This window comes from Octopus bimaculoides, chromosome 5 (genome assembly GCF_046866305.1).
Source record: "Octopus bimaculoides isolate indiv1 chromosome 5, ASM4686630v1, whole genome shotgun sequence".
Classification (NCBI taxonomy): Eukaryota; Metazoa; Mollusca; class Cephalopoda; order Octopoda; family Octopodidae; genus Octopus; species Octopus bimaculoides.
The window spans coordinates 43,011,551-43,023,987 of record NC_142932.1 but is presented as its reverse complement, the minus strand read 5'-3'; the positions used below and the strand labels follow the sequence as shown (position 1 = coordinate 43,023,987).

General features: G+C 36.7%; 1 protein-coding gene across 5 annotated transcripts in view; it reads right to left on the bottom strand.

Annotated features, from left to right (window-relative positions):
• Window positions 1-206: 206 nt before the first annotated feature.
• LOC106879723 (uncharacterized) overlaps window positions 207-12,437 on the bottom strand; it is a 119,588-nt gene continuing 107,357 nt past the window's right edge. For all 5 annotated transcript variants that reach the window (XM_052967826.2, XM_089352187.1, XM_014929403.3 and 2 more), the window contains 3 exons: window positions 11,911-11,993; window positions 3,157-3,233; window positions 207-1,111 (listed from right to left, as the gene is read on the bottom strand). In XM_052967826.2, the coding sequence (XP_052823786.2) occupies window positions 1,044-1,111; window positions 3,157-3,233; window positions 11,911-11,993 (228 nt within the window). In that variant the 3' untranslated portion in view covers window positions 207-1,043. The remainder of the gene's footprint in view (window positions 1,112-3,156; window positions 3,234-11,910; window positions 11,994-12,437) is intronic.

The window sequence follows — 12,437 nt, the reverse complement described above, 5'->3', positions numbered from 1 at the left end:
TCTCTAGCACTGGTGTAACAATAAAATGTACTCAGTACTCTGTTTTCATATGACTTCTATGACTGAGTGCCCACTAGAAAGGGCAACCAGCCAAAAAGACCAAATCAAAATGGAATGCGTAAGTGAAATGTGGGCCTCTGACTAGTCTAGGTGGGTAGTTATTGCAAGTAACAGCTGACTTGGTCCATGATGGCCCATCCAACCCATGCCAGCATGGAAAGTGGACACAAATTGGGAAGGATGAAGATGATCATGATGATGATGATGATGGCAATTTCTCTTATATACAAAAAAATGTAGATTGTTATGAAAAGTGGATGGTGTTTGATCACAAATGTTAAGTTAGTTATCACCTGCTTTACTTTTCATTTTCTTTTTTCCAATTTTAACCTTTTTTAATTTTGTCCTTTGAAGTGATTTTGTTTTTTATTTTCATATTATTTAATTTCATTTCATTAATATTGCAATAAATAATAATAATAATAATAATAATAATAATAATAATATGTAAGTGTGTTCGTGTAGGGTACTAAAACAACATTGGTTTCATACAAACCTCATTCATGTACGTGAAAAACTTCAGTGTTCAGTGAAGGGCAGTCAGTATGAAACCATTGAAAACCATTGACATGGAATTCACACCCAAATCTACACACAAACATTTGGTTATTTTTCATGCTTTTCTTCTCTTCTGTTCTTTTCTATCCTACCATCATTATTATTATTATTTTTATTATTATTATTATTATTATTATTATTTAGTCTTATTTCCTTCATAAATTCAACTGCTGGTTAAATACCATAGTTCTTATGGAATGAGAATTTAATTTTTTTAATTTCAATGATTATAATTCTCAGCAACAGTATTTTTACTTCTTTGTTACTTTCCCCCCACCCTTAGTTATCACCCTTCATATTTCCTCCAAATTAGTCATGCTTAAACAATTCCATTTGGAAGGGGATTTTTCTGTTGCTTTTTTTTTTTTTTGTTCTTTGCAAATGTTGCTTTCATCTCTACTTCTATGAACTGTATTCATTGGTATTCACATGATAGATGGACAAAGTACACACATCTTCTTTGGTCCTACACAGAAACGGTGGTAGGCATGACCTAGAAAGAAAAACAAATTCAAATAATAAAAAAAAAGAAGATTTGGTAAGTCATTAATAACATTTTGATGAACTGATGTATAAACATCATGAAATATATCCACAGTATCTAAGAGATCAATTGATAATACACCATTAAACTCCAATATGTTATTACAATGCACTAAATCCTAGATGAATAAACTTGCATATATATTGGTGGTGGAGGCTTTATCTCATAACTGAGAATTTAGTTTCTTCTTTGCTGAATGCTTCTTTTATGGTGACAGCATTGATGATTCGTGCATAGAAAAGTTGATGGCATTGACTGCATAGTAATGGTCGAGGATGAGGTTGGTTTTATTGAGCCTCTCTCTCCTGTCATTTGATTTCTTACTTTTCTGGTGGTTTCAAAGTTTTTGGTTCCTATGGTACACCACTACTTGGTGTGGTCTCAAGCATGTGTTTCAAATAATTTAAGCTTGAGTCCAGTGGCTTTCAGTGTTGTTTTGAGTTGGTCCTTGTATCTTTGAAGCGGGCAACCCTGCAGTTTTTTTTTTTCTTTTTTTTCCCATGAAGTGAGCTTGCTGAATAAGACTTGGCATGGGAACTTTGACTCTTCCAAATCTCATGAACTGGCTAAAAATGATTTTTTATCTTGATTATATGGGTAAAATATATTTAAATTAATTCATTGTGTATGTTATGTAATTATGTAAATGATGATGTTTTTATTCTATTAAAACAACTATTCAGTACAAATGCCATGTGAGAGAATTTGGTTAATGGAAATTCTACAAAGCCTGTCCTATATATAGATATATATATATACATAAAAGTGCCTATGTAGTGACACATAAAAGCGACCATGCAGTGCCATGTAAAAAGTGCCTATGTGACACCATGTAAAAGCACCCAGCACTCTCTGTAAAGTGGTTGGCATTAAGAAGGGCATCCAACTGTAGAAGCCATGCCAAATCAGACTGGAGTCTGGTACAGCTCCCCAGCTTGCCAGCTCTGGTCAAACTATCCAACCCATACCAGCATGGAGAATGGATGTTAAATGATTATGGTGTGTGTATGGTATATGTATGTATGCTGGTGGCATAAATGCTTAAATTCTGAACTAAGTTGAGCTACAGATGACGAAGTCTGTTAATATTTCCCTGTCCACAAATTATCCACTATCTCTGTACTTCTAAAGAAAACTCCTTTATTTGAAAAACAGGTAGGCAAACCTTGTGGTGTGCAGCCGATTAATGCACTTTGTGTTGAATTAATGTGGTTTTTCTCTCTTTTCTCTTCTTTTTTTTCATTTTTCTTTTACTTGTTTCAGTCATTTGACTGCGGCCATGCTGGAGTACCACCTTCAAGTGTATTAGTCAAACAAATCGACCTCAGGACTTACTTTTTTTAAAGCCTAGTACTTATTTTATTGGTCTCTTTTGCCAAACTGCTAGGTTATGGGGATTAAACATACCAACATCAGTTGTCAAGTGGTGGTGGTGGTGGTGGTGGTGGTGGGGATAAACACAGATACAAAGATACACACACACACATAGATGTATATATATATGATAGGCTTCTTTCAGTTTCTATCTACCGAATCCACTCATGAGACAGAGGCTATAGTGCCCAAGGTGCCACATAGTGGGACTGTACCCGGAATCATGCAGTTGGGAAGTAGTCTTCCTACCACACATCCATGCCTGCACCTATGCTCATGTTTGTGCTTTCTTCAGTTTTGGATTTGTATTTTAATGTAGATTATTTATGTAATTAAGTGCATGTACATAAGCCATTGGTAGGTACAGGTGAGCAACAAAGAGGGCATCTGACAGTAATAAGCACTTGTTAAACCCATGCACACTAAGCAACCACAAAGAGGTTGCCTCATTGGCTCATCAATGTGTTGTGACTAATAGCATCCTGCTGAGAAGTAAACAAACAGATAAGCTACCCCAACAATACATGTGCTAATAGGTAAATTTGTAGACCTTTCCAAACTAGATAATAACTGACTGTAATTAATAAATGTAGAGAGAAAAAGAACTTAGAATAACTTACCACATTCAAATATCACAATGCCAGATTCCATGTGTGAAATAACAGCTGATAGGGTGACATGACAGCAGGGACAAGCACTGTGGAATGAAAATATATTCAGAATCTTTAATAAGGTTTGGTTGAAAGAAAAACATATCAGAAGTAAAAACAAATGTAGTAAAAAGACATTCTCTTCTCCATGTCTTTCTCTTGCATGTTTAGACCACAACAAAGTTTCTTTTTAAAACAAAATGCCACACATTCTTTCTCAAAATTTATTAAACTTTTAAACTCTCTCTCTCTCTCTCTCTCTCTCTCTCTCTCTCTCTCTCTCTCTCTCTCTCTCTCTTATATATATATATATATATATATATATATATATATATATATATATATATGTGTGTGTGCACATATATATATATATATATACACACACATATATACACATACATAGTTACAAATATGAATAAGAGTGCATGTAAACTAATGTGTTACATACTGTTGTTATACATACTCTCATATTCACATACCTTTGTGAATAAATGGGTGTGCATCCTTGTTCAAATTGGGGAGCAAGTGAATTTTTGCACAAGCTTCACTGATACATAACACTGTACAAACATATATGCATATCAACATATATAGACCTGTTATCTTATATCTCTGTAATAGGCCATTTACATACACCCTTTATTCCTTTCTTGGAAGCACATCAAAGTGCAAGGAAAAGACAGGAGGCTACTTCAAGTGAGGAGGAACAGGCCAGCAAGTGTGCTGGGATGAGGCATCAGAGAGCTTGGTTAAGATGATACCAAGCTATGAAATGCAAAGTCTCATGGCTTGATCTTTGGAAAGCAGAGCCTCACCAGATAAAATTCCTAATTCAAGCAATTTATGATGTCCTATGAAGCCCATTCAACTTGTTTGGCTGGGGAAAGTTGGAGTTGACATATTTCCCCCTGTGTGCAAGGAGAGCAACCCTAGAGCATATTCTCAGTCCTGGGGAAGGGATGCTACCGCTAGAAGCATGATCATGTTTTGAGGGTCATAGCAGACACTGTCCAAAATGCAATTAGTCACAGCAAGTAATGAAACTAGGGAAGCAGCTGAAGTTTCCAGAAACTGTCACTTAAACATCACTTAGGTTGGATATGGAGCTGATGTCAGAAGCATCCAAACAAGTGGTTCTCTTGGAATTCTCCATTCCCAGGGAAGACCACAAGAGCAAGAGGAGGAAATATACTAAGCTAGTGGAATTATGCCAGTGCAATAGCTGGCAAGCAAGGTGGGGGTCTCATTGAGGTAGGATGTAGAAGGTTTTGCAGGCCAGTCCCTCTAAGGTGTTTACTGCATACTTGGCATTAAAAGGGACAGTAGGATGAAGGGCATCAAGTAAGCTGTGGAGGCACCAGAAGCTGCTTCAAGGTAGCAGTTGATCAGGAGGTGCAAGCCCTAGAAGGGGCGGTGTTATGATTTGATCAAGCCTGGCCAGGTTACTTGGGTGAGGGTGTCTGGTGTTGAAAGACCTGAAATACCTAATTACCCCAAGAAACATCACTGATGATCTGTCCACATGTGTCACATGATGAATTATCATCTCATCATCATCACCTTTTAATATCTGTTGTCCATGAGTTGGACGGTTTGACCAGAACTGGCAAGCTAGAGAGCTGCACCAGGCTCCAGTCTGATTTGGCTAGGTTTCTACAGCTGGATTCCCTTCCTAATGCTAACCACTTTACAGAGTGCATCAGGTGTTTTTATGCGACACCATATGAGCGCTTTTACATGGCACTGGCACAAGTACTTTTTATATGGCATCAGTATAGGACTATTGCAAGCCACTCTTCTTCACCAGGGTAAGTGGCCTTAACGCTTAATCTGTGGAGTATGAGTCTTCTTGAGTACAGCAAGGTGCCAGGCCTGGGAAATATATACATATATTTACACACACACACACATGCATATACACACAGATAAGTGTATACACAAAAGAAAAGAGTACCTAACATATGTTGTGGAGGTTAATATTTGGATTAACACTGACTCAGATTTACCTTACTCAGTGAAATTGTATACACATAATCAGAAATGCTTTTGGCATTTGTGAAACTTCTAGTAATGGAATTCTAAGTTAAACTATTAATACAAATGTATTACACACACACATATGTTCAGTGCATACTGAAAATATATATCTTATGTGATAGTTATGAACACACAAAGTTACACGCACATAAACAAATTTATGAAATGTGTAATGAAAGTATCTTCATTATAATTTATCCCCGACAATCACTCCATCACTTCTTCATTAGATCTGGGCAAAAAAAAAAAAAAAAAGAAAAAGAAAAGAACAATTTTTATTATTCTGAAGTTAATTATTCCATTAAAACTAATTTGCCCAAAGGGAAAACATTTCCAAATCTGAAATATTAATTTATTTTTACTTTTAATCTCTAAACACTATCAGTTCAACCTGAAAGATATCTATATATTAGAGTTAGAAGGTGGGAGAGTGAAAGGGAGAGAAAGAGAAAGGTAGTTAAATGTGTGTGTGTGTGTGTGTGTGTGTGTGTGTGTGTGTGTGTGTGTGTGTGTGTGTACATAAGAATGCATATTTACATGCATATACATATTATATATAGTAGTGTGAACATGCTAGCATAAATATAGCATATCTGGCGTTGACAGTGGGACTTGTATATGAGGATTAATTGGTAAACAGGCTGTGTGGAGGTGCAGGTGTGGCTGTGTGGTAAGAACTTCCCAACCACATGGTTCCAGGTTCAGTCCCACTGCATGACACCCTGGGCAAGTGTCTTCTATTATAGCCTTGGGCAGACCAAAGCCTTGAGAATGGATTTGGTAGACAGAAATATGTATGTATGTCCCTGTAATTTAGCAGTTCAGCTAAAAAGACACTGGTAGAATAAGTACCAGGCTAAAAATTCTTCAAGGCAGTACCCCAGCATGGCTGCAGTCTGACTGAATCAAGTAAAAGATAAAAAAATAAAAGATATGTATACATATAGGCGCAGGAGTGGCTGTGTGGTAAGCAGCTTGCTTACCAACCACATGGTTCTGGGTTCAGTCCCACTGTGTGACACCTTGGGCAAGTGTCTTCTACTATAGCCTCGGGCCGACCAAAGCCTTGTGAGTGGATTTGGTAGACGGAAACTGAAAGAAGCCCGTCGTATATATGTGTGTATATATATATATATATATATATATATATATATATATACTTCATGCTCCTTATTGACTCGTGCTTCATATGTTGTCTGGTCATTTCTGCTGATGATAGTCCGACCTTGTAGGATATATAATTTTTATTTTACTAAAATTGACTTGAAACCATGGTACAGAATATAGATTGGTAAATGTTTTTATTTTTCATTCCCTTTCGAAATTATCCCCAATTTTGTGGTATGTAGTCTTTTGCTGCTATTTCTAGCGGGTTAGATGTCTTATTATAGACATCTCTGCATTTTAAACGAATAATACATAGTCTATTGACTGTTTTTTACTCTCGCTGGACCACTGGTGGTAAATAACATTTCTAAAATTTTTTTGCTACCCTATAATTTATTAATAATTATATATATATATATATATATATATATATGTATGTATGTGTATGTGTGTCTTGGTTTATCTCTCCAACATTGCTCGACAACCTATGCTGGTGTGTTTACGTCCCCGTAACTTCGCAGTTCAGCAAAAGAGACCGATAGAATAAGTACTAGGCTTCCAACGAATAAGTCCTGGGGGTCGATTTGCTCGATTAAAGGCGGTGCTCCAGCATGGCCACAGTCAAATGACTGAAACAAGTAAAAGAGTAAAAGAGTATATGTATATGCATACATATGTGCAGAGTAGCCTGTTAATAACCTTTACCTTTCAAGTTATCTGAATCAACTGGAGTGAAACAACAAATAGAGAGAGACAATGAAAGTAATAGTCAAAAGAATCTGGTTAACGTTGTGCCAAGCTCACTCACCTGTCGATTCAGATAACTTGAAAGAAATCTCCCTCTGTGTGAGTGTTGATCCCCACTGCTTTTCTCTCTCTATTTATTGTATTTTTAATACTCTTTTACTTCTACTCTTCTTATCTTTCCTATTAACATTTGGTTTTATGCTACTCTCTTTTAGAATATACATCTCTAGTACAACCGTGTTCTCTTATGTTCTGCTTACAGTTAGACATACTTTTCTCACAGCTCTCTGCTTTAAATCAGTTTTATAGCCTTAATGTCTTATGTGTTTTTTCCAGTTTACTGTCACTCCTTTGCATATGCATCACAAAGAAGTGTGGATTGAAAATAAATTATTTCAAGCTGAAGTATATACCATAGATGCAGCAGTGGCTGTGTGGTAAGAAGTTTGCTTCCCAACCACATGATTCGAGTTCAGACCCACTGTGCAGCACCTTGGGCAAGCCTTTTACCACAGTCCCAGACCAATCAAAGCTTTTGTGTGTATGTTTGTGTTTGTCCACTCACAAAATCGCTTGACAACCAGTGTTGGTTTATGTCCTCGTATGGTTCATGATTCAGTAAATAGACCTCAGTCTGCAACTGGTACTCAGAAGTATCAGCTCAAAATGTTCTTGTGCATCATTAACCATGGAACTCTACCCTTATTGTAGGCATTGGCATCAGATGGACATTTTGATCAATAAGCAAAAGAGTATATGCAAAGTTTATTTAATCCCAAAAGGATGAAAGGCAAAGTTGATCTTGGTGGAATTCAAACTCAATGTAAAGATGGGATAAAATGGTGCTAAGCATTTTGCCTGGTGTGCTAATGGTTCTGCCAGCTCACTTCCTTATATAGCTAGAATATATTACTGGCTAATTAAAGTCCTTACTTTGTTAAGAGATTTGTGGGATTTTAGTGAGATTTGCCTGTTATTTCTAATTTCTAGCAGATCAAGTAGCCACATAGAGGCATCTTTATTGGCTTCTCTCTATTCCAGAAGTTATTAGGAAGAAGGTCCTTCTTGAGACGCAACCTCATAAGGTCAGTTTTCTGGATTTTGTGGTGTATATATATTCCCCACTGGATAGGATGCCAGGATTACTCATTTTTGCCAGATGAGTGAACTGGAGCAATGTGAAAGGAAGTGTTTTGTTCAAAAACACAATGTATCACTTGGTCCAAAAATTGAAACCACAATCTTACAATCATGAGTGCAACATCCTAACCACTAAGCCAGTAGAAGGTAATGTTTCACAAAATCAACCACACCTGGAAACCAGAAATTTGGAATTCATCAGTAACTGCAGCATATCTCAATAGTCCCTGGAGACAAAGACAATGGATCAGCAAATTCATTTCAAAATACTCCACTTCTTATTTCTTTTACATTTGCCCTAGGCTCACATGTATATTACATCTTACATGTACGAAATATCTAGCATACACTTCATTTCCATCACTGGTAATGTTTATGTAAGCAGAAAAATTAAACAAAGCTCAAGTTCTGTGTTCAAATCCCACAAAAGTCAACTTAGTCCTTCATACTTTTGGAGTCATTAAAATAAAGTACCCAGTCAAGTAATGAGATTGTTGTAATAGACTAAAGTTCTTATCTCAAAATTGCTGGCTTTGTGCCGATTGTATAAATCTTTATTAATTAATTGAAAAGTAGACATAATAATTTCTGATTCAAGCACAAGGCCAGCAATTCTTACGTATTGAGCCCAATACTTGACTGGTCAATCCTGGACAGATGAAAGGCAAAGTTGGCCTTGAAGGGATTTGAACTCATAATATAAGGAGTCTGAAGAAATATTGCATGGCGTTTTGTCAGGTCGCCACTCTTGAAAGTGGAGTTGATTCTTTCTATTGTAGGCACATGCCTGAAATTCTGGGAGCAGGAGACTAGCCGATGACATTGACCCCAATACTCGAATGATATTTATTGACCCCCGAAAGAATGAAAGATAAAGTGGACCTCGGTGGAATTAGAACGCGAAAGTGGAAGAAATACCGCAAAGCATTTTGTCCGACGCAGTAACTATTCTGCATGCTCACCGTCTTGAAAATAAAGATAATAAATCTGCGAATAATATAGAATTTATAAAGGGGATTACTCGGGAATATTTATTAAGAGTTGTTTCCCTTGGAATATTTATTTATTTATCGGAGAATATGGGTTATTGTTTTTTGTTTTGTGAATAATATCTAAAGTCATTTGCAAAAAGCCAATCACTGCAATTACGATAATGAGTTACAATGAATTATCAGTTCACCACGGACGAAATAACTATCACCAAAGATTTTCGTTCAAGAGAAATGGTTTATCTGTTTGTACACTCAATATAAATATATGTAAATACACACACACACACACACACACACACACACACACACACACACACAAACTATATACAATAACAGTAGCCGAATCTTCTGCAAGCTTTAGCAGAAAAAAATCTCCCATTAAAATAAAAGCATTCTTTGATTCAGCATTACATTAATTCTCAGATTTATAGTTTTGATTCCCATATACTCATTTACATCACTCAGCTTGAAGGGTGTGGCCAAGCTGGATATATATATATATATATATATATATATATATATATATATATATTAATAGTAATGGTAAGACAACAAAAGAATGAAAGAGACCTCGATATTATGGAAATAGAGGAATTTATCTGTAAATATAATATGTGACAATTATTCGGTAGCCGTGATAAAACTCCGAGCTTCGGATGTCGGGGCGGAAACCCACACCGGCATCTCTTCAGTTATCGGGCCATCAAAAAATGCTATAAAAATGACCATTAAACAAAGGGAAATTACTATGTGATTGACCGTTATTAAGACAAAAGAGCTATTAGAATGACTGCTAAATAAGGGGAGGGGAGTAAAAGGTAAAGGAGTAAAAATGTTCATAGCAATCGTGTAAGCGCGAATGTCCCTACATACACATGCACGCCTGCACACCCATGTACATGTGCCTATATGCATATGCTCATCCACACTCACTTGAAACACACACATGCTCACCCACACATTTGCCAAAGAACATATACATACCCACACACACACACACACACACACACATGCACAAAGAAGATTCATATACACATCTATATGCGCACATGCACAAGAAAAAGATAGGGCGAAAGGCAAAATACAGAAAAATGTGTAAAAAATAAAGCAATGGGTGCAAAGTGTGGTTGACAAGTTTGTTTCCCAACCACGTGGTTTTGTGGCACTTTCTAATACATAGCTTCAGGTTGATCAAAGCCTTGTGAGTGGATCTGGGTGGGAGAACGTGAAAAAAAACCCATTGTGTATATGTATGTGTGTCTTGACATCATATGATGGTTGTAAATGAACATCATTGTCATACAAGCGAAGTGTTTTACATCCAGACATTTGCAAAACTCATGTCTCACTATGAAGAAATATTATCTTGCTGGGAAACCGGTGAGTATTAGCAACAGAAGGGCATCTGGCTGAAGAACATCTGCTTCAGCAAATTCCATCTGACCCATGTAAGATTTGAAAAGTGGACATTAGATTATGATCTATATATATTATCATCATCATCATCATCACCAGCATTTAACGTCAGTTTTCCATGCTGGCATGGGTTGGACGGTTTGACTGAGGACAGGCAAGCTAGTAGGCTGCACCAGGCTCCAATCTGCTCTGGCAAAGTCTCTACAGCTGGATGCCCTTCTTAACAACAACCACTCCAAGTGTATAGTGGGTGTTTCTTACATACCACCCAACTGGTACAGGAGCCAGTTGAGGGGGGGGGGGGCACTATATTTTATTTATATATATATATATATATAACGTGAGAGAGTTAGGGGTTGGGGGTTCAACCCACTAAGGGATAGGGTTCAGCATATTATCCTCCATTTTCTCTCTCTCTCTCTATATATATATATATATATAGATAGATATATATATAGACACCATTTCGAGCGTGGCAGTTTTCGTGCGGGTGACACGTAAAAGCACCCACTACACTCTCTGAGTGGTTGGCGTTAGGAAGGGCATCCAGCTGTAGAAACTCTGCCAAATTAGATTGGAGCCTGGTGTTGCCATCCGGTTTCACCAGTCCTCAGTCAAATCGTCCAACCCATGCTAGCATGGAAAGCGGACGTTAAACGATGATGATGATGATGATGATGATATACACACACACACATACATACATACATACTCACATGCTCCATTTTCATCACTGGTAATGTTTATGTAAGCAAAAACATTAAGCAACGCTTCATTTATCAATTGAGTTCATGCATGAAGATCACACCATCTTCATAATGTTAGTCAAGTTTTTCTTTATTGTTGGGCTACAATGAAACAGGCGGACAGTGCTGCCAAGTCTTTTTTTCATTGCTAATCAGTTCATTTCATCACCTTTCTCTGAAGTATCATTTCAAGTTGAGGATGAGTGAACACATACATTTTTTTCTTAATGGCCATCTTAGCATTCATATTTCTTTGTCAAATGTAATGCTTATTTATTTGTGTCATTTTCAATTAATCATGCATTATTCCATAGATTCAAGATACCAATGATATGATTGTTTTATACTAAGATTGATACTGTAGGGTAGTAGGAAAGGCTGGATCTGCTTAATTTGAACATAAAACGGAGAATATTCTGGCTGGCTATGGCCAGTTTAAATGCTAAAGGGTTAACACAGTTGTTACTGCATTTCTACCAAAAAAAAAAAAAAAAAAAAAAAAAAAAAAAAAGAACAGAAAATACTTTACTGAAACTTACGTAAAGATATCTATAGAACTACCCCAGTGGTACTCTTTTTCTTCAGCAAATCTTTGCCCATTCAATGGCTGCAACTGTTTTAGCTAAAAGAGAATAAAAGAAAAAAAATATGGAATTAAACACACGAAATTGGAATACAATTTTGATAGAAAAGCAAACAAGGAAGCATCTACCTGCTCAACCTGCAAGAAATAGCAGTCAAATCATCCTGTCACTATCATCGTTTTTCAAGTTGGTATGGGATGGGCAGGTTGTCACAGACCAATTTAATTCTTTTTTTGAGTTACTGCCCTCCTAAAGAGGAGGTCTGGGACTACATCTCACATACATTTCAAGAATAATTTCTGAGGTTGGAGGCTCTTCTTATCACCAGCTCCTTCACAATGTGCTGGGTGCATTTTAGCAAGGCACTAGCACTAGAATGGGTGCTACATCCTTGGAAAGATGAAAGCGTCTTTCAAAGGATATGAAAAGAAAAACACATTATGTAATGTAGTCTGTCTTATACTGACTGAAAGTAAAATGGG